This window comes from Mirounga leonina, unplaced genomic scaffold (genome assembly GCF_011800145.1).
Source record: "Mirounga leonina isolate KUSES-001 unplaced genomic scaffold, KU_Mleo_1.0 Mir_125, whole genome shotgun sequence".
In the NCBI taxonomy this organism is placed as follows: Eukaryota; Metazoa; Chordata; class Mammalia; order Carnivora; family Phocidae; genus Mirounga; species Mirounga leonina.
This window is the reverse complement of record NW_023270305.1, coordinates 40,710,151-40,726,030: the sequence shown is the minus strand read 5'-3', so window position 1 is coordinate 40,726,030 and position 15,880 is coordinate 40,710,151. Positions and strand designations below refer to the sequence as shown.

Genomic DNA, 15,880 nt, shown 5'->3' with positions numbered 1-15,880 from the left:
TGATTGAGTGTCCCCTGTGTGTCAAGCTCTGCTCTTGGCACTGAGGATTCAGGAATGACCACAACAAACTCTGGTGCTATAAACAAACCCATGAGCTAGTGTCAGGTGCTGCCACACTGGGAAGAAAAAGGAAGTCGGGTGAGGACAGGATGAGTGGGCTAGAGAAGGGCACTTTTAAATAGCCCAACCAGGGAACCTCCCTGAGGAGGTGACATTTGAGCAGGGACCTGAATGAAAAGAGAGAATGAGCCATGCTGTATAAAAAACACTTATATAAATTACAAACATACAAATCTCCCTTATAAGTGTCTGAAAGAAAAATGTTGGGGTTCATTGGTGGACTGGGGATCTGCTTTTGCCCTCTCAGGAGTTTGACCTGGACGTGGTCGCTGTGGTGAATGACACAGTCGGGACTATGATGACCTGTGGCTATGAAGACCCTCACTGTGAAGTCGGCCTCATCGTTGGTAAGGCCCCGGCTGCCATTCCTGCGTCGTGCCCCAGAGGCTCGGGTGGAGGGAGGACGGTCCGCGGCAAGGCGCTGACGTGTTTGTGATTGGCAGGCACGGGCAGCAACGCCTGCTACATGGAGGAGATGCGGAACGTGGAGCTGGTAGAGGGGGAGGAGGGCCGGATGTGTGTCAACATGGAGTGGGGGGCCTTCGGGGACAACGGATGCCTCGACGACTTCCGCACGGAATTTGATGTGGCTGTGGATGAGCTTTCCCTCAACCCTGGCAGACAGAGGTAGGTACCCCATTGCGGGTGGGTCCTGGTACGGGTACCCCAAAACTGCATGGTGACGAGCGGTCAGATCCTCTACAACAACAAATCCCAGGACCCTCATTTTTGAGATGTGAAGAGAGGAAATGTCCTTGGAAAGGGCTTCTTGTCAAATACATTTGGAAAGTTCTCCCTGCTGGACTGTGATGCCTTCAAAGTTCATTTGGGAAAACAGGTCACAATATTCGTTCTGAGGAGCATTTCCTATAGGGATTCGGTCACATAGGTTTTAGACGAACAGGGGACACTGAGGAGCACAGAGCTAGAAAATTCAAGAAGCAGCCTGCCCACCCCTGCCTGTGAGAACGGGAGAGAGGGTGTTCAAACCTAGGTCTGGGACGGTGAGGAAAAGCAGACATCTGCTGATCGTATGGTAAAGAAGCTGGTGTGGCAGAGAGAGGAACAGGAAGCAGACAGGAATGCATCTCTTCCTCCATCCATCCATTATGTAGCATCCTCTGTTGTCCGGCCTGGACAGGGGTCAGCCCCAGCCTCACAAAGCCCCCAGGATGGTGGGGAGGGGCTCTGAGCTGCGCGACGATAGTGTAAGATCCAGCACACTTGCCACTGGGAAGATGTGTGTAGTGTTTCCTAACTGGATATGGTCAGGGACCATAGTTCTGCAGAATAATACACTTTTGTCGAGAGTAGAGGTCACAGACTAAAATGCTTCTAGGGGCCGGACAGGTGTCATTAATGAAACAAAGGGTGAGACAAGATGGAGTGGTGCTGGGGGTCTTGGTTGAAACTTGGGGGTCTCAAACTTCTTTAAAGGCACTATGCAGGGCCAGAAGTAATCTGGCATTTTCGCCACTGAGTAATCACATTCAATCCTAGTGGACAAGACGGGTTCTCCAGTTGCACTAGTTACTTGTGTGATAATGATGTCGTGGTTTAGAGAGAAAGCCTGCTGAATGCCTGGTGAAGTTCACGGTTAAGACTCAGCATTCTGCCCTCTTCTTAGAAGTGGGCTTTGGGTGTGTTTTCCTCCTTGAGGAGGTGGGAGTAAGCATTGGAAGGTAATGAGCCCGGAAGATGGGGATGACCCCAGGAACCCCATGGTCCTCAGGCGGGCGCTGTGGTCAGTTTCACTGAAGGCCGTGGGTCTGTGCGTGCAGATACCAGGCATCCTGCCCAAGTGAATCAAGTAGCACTTCCTTTCCCACCCAGGGGAATCTGCATGCCGTCTCCTTGCTAATGCTCTGGGCATCACCCCTTCCTACATGCGTCCTCCATGAACGTCATCTGCATTGCAGGTTCGAGAAAATGATCAGCGGCATGTACTTGGGGGAGATTGTCCGTAACATCCTCATCGATTTCACCAAGCGTGGGCTGCTCTTCCGTGGCCGCATCTCAGAGCGGCTCAAGACAAGGGGAATCTTTGAAACCAAGTTCTTGTCTCAGATTGAGAGGTGAGAATTTGGGTCTGGGGTCGGGTGGGACCGCGTCCTCCCTCTCATGGACAGACAAGCTGAAGGATTTCCAGAGCTCAAGTAAGATCAGGGTATGGCTTATATACAGGTCAGTTTGGTCACAGAGACATAGCTCTACTGTTTAAATAAAAAAAGTAACTCATGGATAGTTGGCATTTTAAGCATGAAAAGTCCTGCTGAGCTGCCAGGAGCCCATGCAAAGTAATATTGTTGGGTTTTAGGCCAGTTATCAAAGGTGGGAAGGTAACCTGTTCACAGGATGTAAATTGGAACGCACGGAGGGTGTAGCCTATTAAAGCCCTTGCGCCGGGCAGGAGGGCGCTTCGAACTGCGGCCGCGGTGAGAGGAGAAGCAGGATCGAGTGAAGGCGGGCATGCCAGGCAGTCAGAAATCCGTTAAAGCAAAACCTCCCTCCTCCCATCTAATAATGGCAGCGAAGCCGGCTCCAGATTAGAACAGGGACTTCCAGAGCCCTTGACAAGTGGCTTCTGTGCGTCCCTGTCAGGTGTGTGGGAGGACAGGAGGCGGCTGAGCGCCAGAGCGGGGGCGCTAGGGCATCTGCACCAGCGACGCAAGAAGATGTTCGAGTTTGCGTGTCCGTTTGCGTGCAGGAAGCCGATTCCGGAGTCCTAAGACAGTTCCCTTGATATGATAAGATTTATATTCTTCTTACAATTCGATTCACATTTGTTTCATAAAGACTACACCAGCCGCCATCAGACCACCCTGGGAGGGGGTAGAAATAGAGCAGGGTCTATGCTGGGAGGCAGCGGAAGCCTGTCCCATTGACCCGGGAACAACACGGAGGAAACGGGTAGCAAAGAGCTTTGCAGCCGAAAACGCCAACTACAGGCATCCTCACTGCCTTTGTTCTTTCCAAATGAGTGGAAAGCTAGACAGTGGCTGTCTTGTTCTCTTGAATACCGCTTGTGGGGTAGCAGTACCCCCCCACAACCCGGCCAGGTGGAAACAGGAGCTGTTTCTTTGCCTGTCACACTCAGGAGGGCACTACGGGGTCCAGTGGGATGAGCACTGCTTCCTGGACTGAGGTCAAGAACAGGAGCCACCTGGCGGGGGCTGCTGCCAGCTCCTCGTGTATGTGACTGACCCCTCGCTGTTGTGTGTCCCCCCCGCAGTGACTGCCTGGCCCTGCTGCAGGTCCGCGCCATCCTGCACCACCTGGGGCTCGAGAGCACGTGTGACGATAGCATCATTGTCAAAGAGGTATGCACCGTGGTGGCGCGGCGGGCAGCCCAGCTCTGTGGTGCGGGCATGGCCGCCGTGGTGGACAAGATCCGAGAGAACCGGGGGCTGGACACCCTCAAAGTGACCGTGGGCGTGGATGGGACCCTCTACAAGCTACACCCTCAGTGAGTGCCTGACCTCCACTCTCCCTGCCCATCTTTCTCTCTCCATCTGTTCTTTCCTTGCCTTCTCTTTCTCTCTTTTTATTTTATAGCAAACCACCCGGCATTCCGAATGAGTGTATATAACGTAGACGCTTTAGTTTAGAGGTTAAAAACCAGAAGTAGGGCTGTGTTTACCACCCAGCTTGGAGGACTCAGGGTTGCACCCCTGCCCCCTGCCAGGGACAGGTACTCTGGTGACTCGGTCCCTAGCTGTCTCTCCCTGTGTATCTGTGTTTGTATCGCTACTGTTTGGTTTTCCTTAGATTTGAAACTGCTGTCAGGGGAATCCTCTGGCATCTCTCCTTTGGGGACTGGCTTTTCCCACACAGCACGTACAGTTTTGAGATGCATCCACACTGGAGTATGGGATTGTAGCTTGTGAATTTTCAGGGCTGCGGAGCATACCTCTGAATGAGTATACTATAGTTCATTGTACTGCTCATGGATATTAGCTTATTTCTAGATTTTGTCTGTTACAAACAGTGCTCCTGCGAACATTCTTGGAATGTATGCTGGAACTCCGGAGTGGGGTATTTTCTGCAGTCCGGCGCGGGGGCTGGCGGACTTAGAGCCACGACTGTTTTTGTAAATAAAGTTTTACTGGAATGCGGCCATGCCCACTGATGTTATGTGTTGTCTCTGGCTGCTTTCACTCTACAATGGCAGTGTGTTGCCCACAGAGCTGAAAGCCTATCTACTGTCTGGCTCTTTATAGAAAGCGTGTCTCTCGAACCCGCCCCCCCCAGTGTGGAAGCACTGAATTCCCTATTCTTTCTACACTTTTCCCTGTCTCTCCATCTCTCTTCTCTCATCAGCCGTTGTTCCTCTCCCTTCGTCACTCATTTGCATATGTTTTGAGTAAATCATTTTGAATTCAGGAAGTGCCCCAATCCCTTTCCCCTGGAAGCTCCTCAGCTCAAAGTTAAAAGAATAGAGCTATTACCCTGGTCTGGGCAATAGGTGGGACAGTGAGGATAGAGAGACTCCTCAATTGAAATGTTGCCTGCTCTCACCATGACCGTCTCGAGGAGTTGAGACACTTGCCCAAAGTTTATACAGTTACTGGAAAGAGAGAAACTTGCAGTTCCTTCTCTTGATGATCAGTGCCTCCTAAGTGGGAATCTTGGTCCCAGATGAGAGTGGGGAGGGGGACAGAAGTCAAGCCCCTGGCACTGCGGCTTGTTTCATAGATGAGGAGGACATCCTGACCCTGTTATGTTGGGGGACATGGTGCCTATCTGTTTCTCTGATCCCATACTGAAAGGCTCTACAATCACCATAATGTGCCAACAGTAACCCCCCGAGCCTGCTCCTTGTATCTTTAATGACATTTTGGATTAGATGTGGGTCTACATGAGTCCATACCCCTGGAAAATGAAGTGTCACGTGCACGGGGCTTGGTCTTCCTTCCAGAGTTCGTGGACAGGCTGTGCACTTCCGCAGGGCACACCTGTGGTGCCCGTGACCCTTGACTCTCTCCTCCACTGATGAGTTTTCGGAACACAACCTTCAGAATCTCAGACAGTTGACTCCCAGTGGCTCTCAGCTCCGCACTTGCCTGCTGTGACATAGACTTTGGGCATGTTGCTAGCCTCTCGAAGCCTTGATACATAGTACATAGTGAGTGTTTAATACACAGTAGCTGCCATCCTCTTGCTTATCTTAATAATTCCTGGGCTTCCAGCATCACTTCCTAGGATCTCACCTCGGGGGACACAAATCAATCATGACTAAGGTGTTTTCTCCCCCTGTGTCTTCCTCCCAACACTTGCAGCTTTGCCAAAGTCATGCACGAGACGGTGAAGGACCTGGCTCCGAAATGTGACGTGTCCTTCCTGGAGTCAGAGGACGGCAGCGGGAAGGGGGCGGCTCTCATCACTGCTGTGGCCTGCCGCATCCGCGAGGCTGGCCAGCGATAGAGTTCCTGAAATCCGGAAGGGACTTCCTCTCATTCCCCTTCTTCCCTGCTTTAAATTATAAGATGTCATCCTCTGTGTCAGAGACAGGCCCCTGGGCTTTTCCCTGGCAGAGAGGAGCCTGTGGGACTGGGTGTGGTCTCTGGATTCTCACTGTTGAGCCCAGTGCCCAAGCCTTGGCCCTCCCGAGATACATATGTTTTGAAGTAAGGACTTGGTCATACTTGTCCAACTATTCCTACTGGTTCTTTTAAAACTCAAGACAAATTTTAACCTTTAGTCACCCCTCTGGCCAAATTCCATGTCCCTGCATAATCCTACAGGATGGGGACACTAATGAAAAGATACAGTGGCTTCCCCATGGACCCTGAACATGGTATTTCTAAGGTGAAGAGCATTCCCCAGCACGGAGGCTGATACTGTGTCTCCTCTGAATCTGGAGGGATCTCCACTAACTTGAGCCTGATTCTCCCACAGGCAGAGGGGCAGGGGCGGGAGGAGAGGCAGCATTGTTGGGGGGGGTGGGTGGGTAGGAGTCCGTGGATAGCCACGTGGCAGCCCCTCTTTAACCTCCTTTACAAGCCTGGTGGGTTCCAGCGGAGGCTTGTCCTGGAATTAAAGCATCCCGAATCCGAGAAAGCAAAACCAAGGCCATGAGTGGGTTCCTGAGTCATCCATGAGCAATGGACCTCTGGGGCAGGGGAGACTTCTTGGTCTGTTTTTAAGATTTTTCCTGCAGAAGTGGAAACAACTCTATTTTCATTTTAATTTATGTTTGAAATTTATTTAGTTCATGAAGTACATCCGCTCCTTTACCTTGATACTGTATGTAATGATTGGTTGTATGTAATGTATTTATATGTCAATGTGTTATGTACATAAATACACAGGGTCTTTTCAGACTTGGCCTCTGTAGTAGATTTGTGTAGTTACAGGATGGAAGGTGAAGATACTGACAGGTTACTAGAAATACCTCATTCGCCTGCGGGAAGAGAAGGGAAGCCTCTTCAGGGTGAGTGAATGGCTAAGTAGCTCCTTCCTGGCTCCTTTTTAACCTGCAGACTGGGAAACATGGAAAGCAGGGCACAGTGAGGGAAGCTGGGTCTGTGGATCGAAGAAACCACAGAAACAGGCTGCTCTGTCTAGACCTTCCTGGGGCAACAGTACACGGGCTCTTAACCAAAGCAAACAGGAATCCTTCCAGACAGATTCATTGCTTAAGAATGATCATTCTTAGGGTAGTCAGTAGTATTTTTAAGCTAAGAAGATAAAGGAAGCCACCAAGAGCACTTCTTTAAAAATTCTGTCTCACTGTTAACAGCAAACCAAAACCAAACAATGAAACAATCAAAATGAAGAAAACCTCAGGGACAACACTTTTAAAGGCAGATTTGTGCCCTCCTAGCCAAATTGGTCTGTTTTGTAAATGTTTTTCCAAGAAGCGTTGTCCGAGGGCTTCTTGAGGCTGAGCTGTTTTTATACACAGTATTTATTTCAAACTGTTGGTGGGGATGGGGGGAGTAGGGTGGCATAAAATCTTCCACGGTCTACCTTTCAGGAGTGCAGTTAATTCTGAATCTGAACACCACTTCCTCCCTAAAATATGCACACCCACACCCTGCAACTAATGACCCTAGAACACTATTGAGTGGGAAATTGAGGCTCACAAGGAAGGAAAGACAGGACTCGATAGCACCCAACTTGGCACACTGATCACACTTGTACTGAGGACAACGTCTAGATCTACAGATCACTAAAGAATGCCCAAGAAGTAGAGATGAATTTTCACTTTTAAACTTGAAAATTAGGCACTGTCTGTGAAATTGCACCTTTTTTTTTTTTTTAAAGGTAGAGCTGTGTGTGCGGCTATTCAAGATATGTTCTTGGTTTCCAAAAAGGAAAATGCATTTTGAATGTCTGTGTTCCCACAGTTAGGTGACAGTTCCTTGTTGATGCTGCTTTGCCTGATGTAAATACAGTGAATCTCAATCTTTGACTGGGATGTGTTGATTCTCAAATCTTTGAGCACTCAGTCTAGTAAAGATGTTGTCATGTATAATAAAGAGCTAGTTGAATTAACTATGTGATGTTAACTATTAATAAATTTTAACATTTTTCAAAATATCCAATGTGTGCTTCATGAGGATTTTTTTTTAAGAGTGCAGTCTTTGGGGCATATTAGTACTTCCTGGCTGGTCTGAATAATTAATGAGTATCTCGATTTTGACTGTATGTACTTACTTGCCTGGCAGGAATGTGGCCAAGACTTGGTCTTGACCCCAGATGTTATTTCTCTTCCCAGAAACTCAGTTCCAATGGAACTGGAGGATAGATGACCTTTCCTAGGCCATTTTTGAGCCCCTAGCTTTCAAGCATCAGTGAAGAAGCCTGGCTGGCTAAGGAGTTTAAGGAGTTTGGCTGAGCTGTTAGCAGAGGCCTCAGGGGCTCTGGCTGGTCTCCATAGGCATGTGATTCACATTTAGGATGGAAAGCCCCTACTTATGTGAACATCTAAAAAGCATGTACCTCTGTTTTCTCCTTACCTTTCCCCTCTCTCCAATAAACAAAATACAAACCTGGGCAATCCCTTCCTCACTAGATCTTACTGACCCCCACGGACAGAGCCCCGTTTGACAATGAAATTATAGAAGCATCTCCTACACTATTGGGAGTGCAAGCTGGTACAACCATTTGGGGGTGGGGAACAGGCAATATGCATCAAAAGCATGTTTTGTGTAATTTTCTAGAAATTTGTGCAGAGCAAACACAGATGGTTGGAGACCAAGATTCAGCTTTGAGGGTATTGACTATTACATGATTTATAATAACAAAAAAGGAGCACCCCATCCAATGAGTCTGCCGGTCCTGTACCAGAGTCCGGTCAGGAAGACAATCCATGCCAGTTATTTCAGATTTTAGGACAGGGGCTTGGTTACTAAAGGTGATAAAAGAGCTGAGAAGCCAGTGTGTGGAGATGCAATCCAGAGATTAGCAATGCCAAAAAACAACCTTTCTATCCCACTGGCTGGACCAGAGTCCAAAAGCTGGGGAGGGGGTGCAGGAGCTGGAACCACATATGCAGGGAGGAAGGGTGGTTAGAAGTAACCCTCCCATCTAGTTTTCTGCAGTGTCTCCGTTGGTGGAACCTGGCAGGGAACCAGCTGGAGAGGGAGACTGAACAGAGCAGAGGAGGGTGGGGCCTGGACCTGAGCAATAAGTAACTTGCACGGACCCCATAAAACCATGAGAGTGTTCTAGAAGAACATTTAATATCATTGGAAGTGTTGACAGCCTGCTGCTTCATGCTGAAAGTATGTTACACAACATATCTATCATCTGGTTTTGGTTAAGAAATTATATACGACATACGAGGATTACCGTGTTTCCCTGAATGTCCCCTCCGCCTTGCTGGACCGTGAGCACGAATGAGGCCTCCACCTGTGGTAACAGCCTCAGCACCCCCTCAGCTGAGCCGCCCCCACCCCCTGCCCCGGGATTCGGGCACCGCCACTGGGAGACTCTCAGCAGCCCCCCGCCCCCGCGCTCACCGGTTCCCCTCCCAGGGCCTCAGCCCAGCTCCTGACGCCTCCTCCGGAGTGGGGGGTGGGAGGGACCCCTGACCACTAGGAAAACCATTTCCTTCAAACAATTGGACAGTCTGCACCCAAGTTACCTGCAGCTGGGAAATAGCTTTTCCAGCTTCTGTCAAGCCCATTGCGCCTTTACCCCCCCTTGTTAACTTTTCTTTAGGCCTCAGGTGCAAGAGGCTAAATTACTCATACTCCTCAGTTCAGCGCATCTATTTTCTATCTTTGCACGGATCTTTCTTGCTCTTTTATCTTCTTATTCCCCTTTGTCTTCATTTCTCTTTCCCATTCTCCACTCACGATCAGCAATCATGTTGTGTTGTGACATGCAACTTATTTGTGTGTCTTAAGCATATATTGCTTAGTGGGCATGGTTTTTAATTTAAAGGTTTTTTTCTATTAAGTATCACGCTTTTAAAGACCCATTGATGCCGCCGTGCATCCCTCTAATCCATTCCTTCCCGGCACCGCACAACCTCCCGTGTGCGCATGCGCCGTGTTCCCACCCGCGCCTCCAGTGATGCGCAGGCGTTGCGGCTCGGCCCGCTCTGGCTGCGCAAACGTCGCTGGGGCGAGCGTCTTTGCACGTGTCCCCTTAATCGTTTTCGGATGATCTCTCGGGGCACGTACGGAGGAGCAGGATAGCGGGATCGCAGACGGTGCGTTTGCCTAATCTGATCCGGTATAGCCAGGCTCTTCTTCTGAAGAAAGGCTGCCCCCAGACCCCCAAAGGCGAATCTCTGGCACTTCTTGGCATTATCCAGCTTCCTAATTTTTATTAATGTGCTGAGTGTAAAGTGAGACTGTATGGTTGTTCCAATTTACATTTCTCTACAAGAAGTGTGAGCATCTCTTTATATGTTTCTTAGCCTTTAAGGTCTTCAGGTCACTGCCTGTTGATATTCTTTGCTGACTTTTTTTTTTTTTAAGATTTTATTTATTTATTTGAGAGAGAGAGAATGAGAGAGAGCAAGCACATGAGAGGGGGGAGGGTCAGAAGGAGAAGCAGACTCCCTGCCGGGCAGGGAGCCCGATGCAGGACTCGATCCAGGGACTCCAGGATCACGACCTGAGCCGAAGGCAGTCGCTTAACCAACTGAGCCACCCAGGCGCCCTCCTTTGCTGACTTTTTAACCAGGATTCTTTTTCCTTGCTGATTTACCAGAGTCCCTTGTTTGACGTAGATATCAGTCTGTTGTTGCCTTAGGTAGGACTGTCTTCTCCCAGTCTGTTATTTGTGCCCATGGCATCCTTTGTTGACTAGGAGTCCTTTCTTTTGGTGTAAGCAAATCCACCCCTATGGCTTGTACTTCTGACCTTTCTCATCCTTAGCCCACTGACATTGTCTTCTGTTAATGTTATGCATAGTTTTACTTTTCACTTAAAAGGGTTAATGTAAAACCCTCTGGGTGTGCATCTTCCATATAATAGGTAGGGTCCAGTTTTGTTTGGGTTTGGTTTCTCGTGTCTTTAAGTGAGTTAGTCTGCCCTTCCCCACTGATTTGTGGCAGCGTTTCTGAAACATAAAGTTCCCAAGGGTCTGGCTCTGCTCCTTTCTGCCCGGTTGATCTCTTGTTTGTTCTTGAGCCAGTAACTGACTTTCTAACACCACGACTTTCTAGGATGCCTTAATATCTAGCAAAGCAAGTATCTCCTCTTTTCTTTTTCAGATTTGACTGTGCTAGTCATGGTCCATTATTACTCTGTAAATTTTTAGAAAAAGTTTACCAAATCTCTGAAGAAAAATCAGCTTAAAGTTTGATTAGAGTTACAATGAGTGTAGCTATTTTCAGAGTAGAATTGACATTTTACATGTTCACAAGAGCATAGAATGTCTCTGTGTATTCATGTAACCTTTTCTGCGTTTTCTCAGAGTTTCAAAGTTTTCTCTATAGAAATTTTGTGAATTCTTTTGTTAAATTAATCCTCAGACAGTTTATACTTGCTGTGCATGGTCCTTGATTTTTACTGTGTTTTCTGGTTGGTTATCCCAGAGTGTTTCAGCCTGGGCATGACTGACATTTGGGGCTGGATGATCCTTCATTGTGAGGGCTGTCCTGTGCACTGTAGGACACCATCAGACACCAGTAGCATCCCCTTCCCCAGTTGTGACAAAATGTCTTCAGACATTGCCAAATGTCCTCTGGGGGTGGGGTTGTCACATAAAACACTGACCTAATATTTTTTCCCCAATATTGCATGGGACATGTTTGACCACATAAATATTTACTGCTTATCTGAAATTCAGATTTAATGGATGGTCCTTTTAAATTTTATTTGTTAAATTTATCAACACTACCTGGGAGGTATAATCACTCCTAGTTGAGAACTACTGGTATAGAGAAACATTGGAAATTTGGCTAAGTTGATCTTGTTTCTGATAACCTCGCTCAGTTTTATTATTAATTATGATAGGCTTTATTCTGTTGGTTTTTCTATGTAGATCATATATTTTATAAATAATTGAAGTTTTATCTTTCCCTTCAATTTGCTCTACCTCCTTTTCCCCCTTTTCTTGCCACATGGGTTAGGATCTCCAGCACTATTACACAGTAGTGGTCATAGTACATGTTTGTCTCATTCCCAATCTTAAAAGGAATGTGCCTAAATTTTCTCTGTTAAGAAAAGTGTTGGCTGTAGGTTTTGGGTACCAATTTAAGGGACTTTTTTTTCTATTCCTACTTTGCTAAGATTTTTAATTATAAAATCTTAAATAGCTGTTGTATTATGTTAAATGCTTTTTCTGCATCTGTTGAGAAAGATGCATGGTTTTTCTCCTTTGGTCTCTACTGTGATGAATAACATCAATGCATTCGCTGGCAAATCTTTTATTGCTGGGATAAAGTCTATCTTTTTATATCATTGTTGGATTAGCTCAGTTATCTTATTTTCTGCATTCTCTTTCATAAGTGAAATAGGCCCGTCATTTTTTCCCCTTTGTATTGTCCTGATCTGGTTTTGAATCAAGATTACATTAATTTCACAAAGAAGACTGGGCAGTTTTCTCTCTTTATTTCATTTACTGAAACAATCTGTGATGAGATAAAGATTATCTGTCTCTGGGAAGTTGGGTGGAACACATCTGGGAAGCCTACTGGGGCTGGCTGGGGCTTTGGAGATAACCACTTCAATTCCTTTGATGCTTATTGGTCTAGTGAAGTATTCTGTATCTTCATATTTCCCAAGAAATTCATCAATAATATCTAGATTGTTACATCGCTTATGTACACTTGTCCATAGTACTTTGTGTTTTTTTTTTTTTTAAAGATTTTATTTATTTATTTGAGAGAGAGAATGAGATAGAGAGAGAGAGCATGAGACGGGGGAGGGTCAGAGGGAGAAGCAGACTCCCTGCTGAGCAGGGAGCCCGATGCGGGACTCCATCCCAGGACCCTGGGATCGTGACCTGAGCCGAAGGCAGTCGCTTAACCAACTGAGCCACCCAGGCGCCCTGTGGTTTTTTTTTAAGATTTTATTTATTTGAGGGGGAGAGAGAAAGGGAGAGAGAGTGAGCACAAGTGGATGGAGGGGAAGAGGGAGAAGCAGATTCCCGGCTGAGCAGGGAGCCCAATGCGGGGTTCAATCCCGGGACCCTGGGATCATGACCTGAGCTGTAGGGCAGACGCTTTACCGACTGAGCCACCCAGGTGCCCCTGTCCGTAACACTTTAAAACTTTTATTTTAGTAAATTTCAAGCATATCCTAAAGTAGACAGGATTACTGGCTCCCCTGTGCTTCAGTAGCTATCGAATCCTGGCCAACCTTGTTTCACCTGTTGCCCCTGCTCAGCCCCTCATATTAACGTGAAGCAAACCTCTGACACTGTATCATCACAACTGCAGATGCTCCCGTATAAATCTTCAAAAGACAAAGACTCTTTTTTTCAACTATCCACAATGCCATCACCTCCTCCCAGAAACTAGTAATTCCTCAACATTGAGAAACCACCAGTGTTTAAACATCCAGTTGTCTCATAAATAAATATCATTTAAAAAATTTAAATCAGAATCAAAGCAAAGTCTATGCCTTGTGCTCCGGTGACCTGTCTTCTAATCTCTCCACAACCTTCTGCTCCCTCCACTCTGTTTTCCTCTCATCTGAAGGAATCATGTTATTTGTCTAGTTTCCCATGATCGAATCTCTAGTCTGTCATGTTCTCCTGTCCTCCGTATTCCTTGTAAATTGGTGGTGTAATCGCAACTCTCTTTTTTTTTAAGATTTTTTTAATTTATTTGAGAGAGAGAGAGCACAAGCAGGGAGAGCAGCAGGCAGTGGGAGAAGCAGGCTTCCCGCTGAGCAGGGAGCCTGATGTGGGGCTCGATCCCAGGACCCTGGAATCATGACCTGAGCCGCAGGCAGACGCTTAACTGACTGAGCCACCCAGGCACCCCTGTGTAATCTCAACTCTTGATCAGAAGTACATCTGATATTTTTTTAAAAGATTATATTTATTTATTTAGAGAGAGAGTGCAAGTCGGGGAAAGGGCAGAGGGAGAGAGAGAAAGGGAACTTGAGCAGACTCCATGATGACCCTGAGATAGTGACTTGAGCCAAGATCAAGAGTGGGGTGCTTAACTGACGGAGCCGCCCAGGCGCCCCGTACATTTGATATTTTGGCAAGATGACTTCAAAGGGGTCATTGCATTTTTTATTTTTGTTGTGTTTGTGCTTGTCCCTCCCCTCCATTGTATATTTGTATATTTCAATGTACAATCTCTCTTTCTCACCCCTGTTCTTGATCAGTCTTGCCAGAATTTTATTTCACTAATCTTTTTAAAGAATTAGCTTATGAGTTCTGTTAATTTTTTTTCTTTTTTCTTCCCACCTTCATTAATGTTTGCCCTGATGTGCTTCTTCCTTCTTGTTTCTTGAGCTTGCTTTATTGCACCTGTTCCAGCTTTTTCAGGGAGTTGGGTAGCTTGTCTTTGAAGTTATGTTTCCTTCTGTCCACTGTGGTAAGTCCCACACATTTTGATACACTGCATTGGAATTCTAAGTAATTAGTAATTTGGCAAAAGTTTTCTTTTATTCCCTTTTCAAAAATTAAATATTCTCTTAGTTCCCAGTAATATGTTTTTGGCTCTATCACTCTGTTATTCGTTTCTGATTTTTTGGCATGATGGTCTGAAAATATGGTCTGTTTGATACTGAATCTTGAGAATTATTAACTCATCCTTTGTGGCATACGACACGGGCAACGCTGTAACCCTCCTAGATGTGTCTGAAAAGTGTCTTCTCTGGCGTTGGACACAGAATTAGACAGCGAGAAAGGGAAAGGCAAACACAGAGGCAGAGTGACTGGACATATTCTACAGCCTTTCGGAGCTTCCTGACAGGGGAAGCCCAGGTGACCTCTATTTTCTTCTTCTTGGACAACAGTTGTTTTTGTTTGTGTTTCCAGATGTTCTTGAAATTGGCCAAGGTTTCACATGCGCCCCTCTCTTCCCCGGCGGGTAAGGGCACTGGTCTGGACAGAGGGTGACATTTGTCACCGCAGGTCCTGTGGGTAACTCACTCCTCCTTCCTGGCCCACCATCTTGCTCTGTAAAACGAGGGGATTTAAGCTCCCACCCCGCTTGAATGTTTATGTGCTGTTCTTTGTAAGCTCCATCTGCTGCTGGCGTGGTTACCTGACCAGCCTGGCACCGCGGTCCAGGCTCGGATGCCAGCCTGGCTGGAAGCCTCAGAAACCCGGCCCTCGAGGGAGCGCATGCTCCCAACCATGTGCGGGGGATGAGGCCTTCCTTACTGCAATATCAGCAGATGATGTGGCCTTTTCCCTTCTTTCACTTAGCGATAAACGTATTTCTTTCTGCATCATGTTCACCGTTTTCCAGGCTGCAAGCCCATTTCCAGGGAAAGCAGACATGAAGGGCGCCGCTCGGGACGCTGAAATAAACAGGTATCTGTACCTTGGCAGGCCCAGGGCTTCAGGCCTGCTGAGGGACAAACGTGTGCTCTCTGTTTTATTAAATGTTTTCCTTCTGAATAAGCAGTGGGAGATGCCAGAACGGTCCGCAGCCGTCTGCTGATGCTGGGGACTGGGGAGGGCGTACCAGCAGGCCTCTGAGCTTCTATTTTTCTGTTTTACTCAGTCATGCCAGGAATGTCCTCACCTTGGGATTCCAGAATCGCCCCACGGGACCAGCGCGTTCTTTTGGCAAAGCCAAGTGACCCTTTCCTGGGCAAATTTCTGCACATCTCCAAGCCCCAGGTGCTGCCCCAAGGCCATTTCCCCATGCTCCAGAGACTGAACGTGCCGGGGAGAAGCGCGTGTGTATTATTCAGTTTACATACATTATACATGAAGCGAGTTATGAATTTGCTTCACGACGCTTGGATGCAAGAAATGTCACAGCGCAGAAATGAGCTCTGAGCCCTCCCTCACCAAGAGGGTGATATGGCCAATATCGGGTATTATTGGGGTGCCCTTCCCCTCCCCAGTCCCTGGGGAGAACACAGTCCCAGAAGCACCTGAGAAAGGGCCTTCAGTTTGGAGCACATGGGGGACCCCCGCTTTCCGAGCCCGGGTGACCTGGCAGCCTGCCGGGGCCCCTGAGCAAGTAGCCACCTCACTTGGCCCCGGACGCTGGCCCAGACCCTGCCGAGGAGATGGCGCCTCTGGAGGCGGCCGCCATCCCGTTTGGCAAATGCCCGTCCCTGCGCTGTCAGCAGCTCCGCCTCCGAGGCGCCCTCGTGTGGTCACGCGTGGGAACGACGCCAGCCTTCTCCCCAGCAGGGCCCGCCCCAGC

The 15,880-nt window shown here is 47.7% G+C and overlaps 1 protein-coding gene across 3 annotated transcripts in view; it reads left to right on the top strand.

Annotated features, from left to right (window-relative positions):
• HK2 (hexokinase 2) overlaps positions 1-7,665 on the top strand; it is a 63,117-nt gene extending 55,452 nt beyond the window's left edge. For all 3 annotated transcript variants that reach the window (XM_035001211.1, XM_035001212.1, XM_035001213.1), the window contains 5 exons: positions 366-467; positions 564-747; positions 2,040-2,195; positions 3,353-3,586; positions 5,400-7,665. In XM_035001211.1, the coding sequence (XP_034857102.1) occupies positions 366-467; positions 564-747; positions 2,040-2,195; positions 3,353-3,586; positions 5,400-5,544 (821 nt within the window). In that variant the 3' untranslated portion in view covers positions 5,545-7,665. The remainder of the gene's footprint in view (positions 1-365; positions 468-563; positions 748-2,039; positions 2,196-3,352; positions 3,587-5,399) is intronic.
• The last annotated feature ends 8,215 nt before the right edge of the window (positions 7,666-15,880 follow it).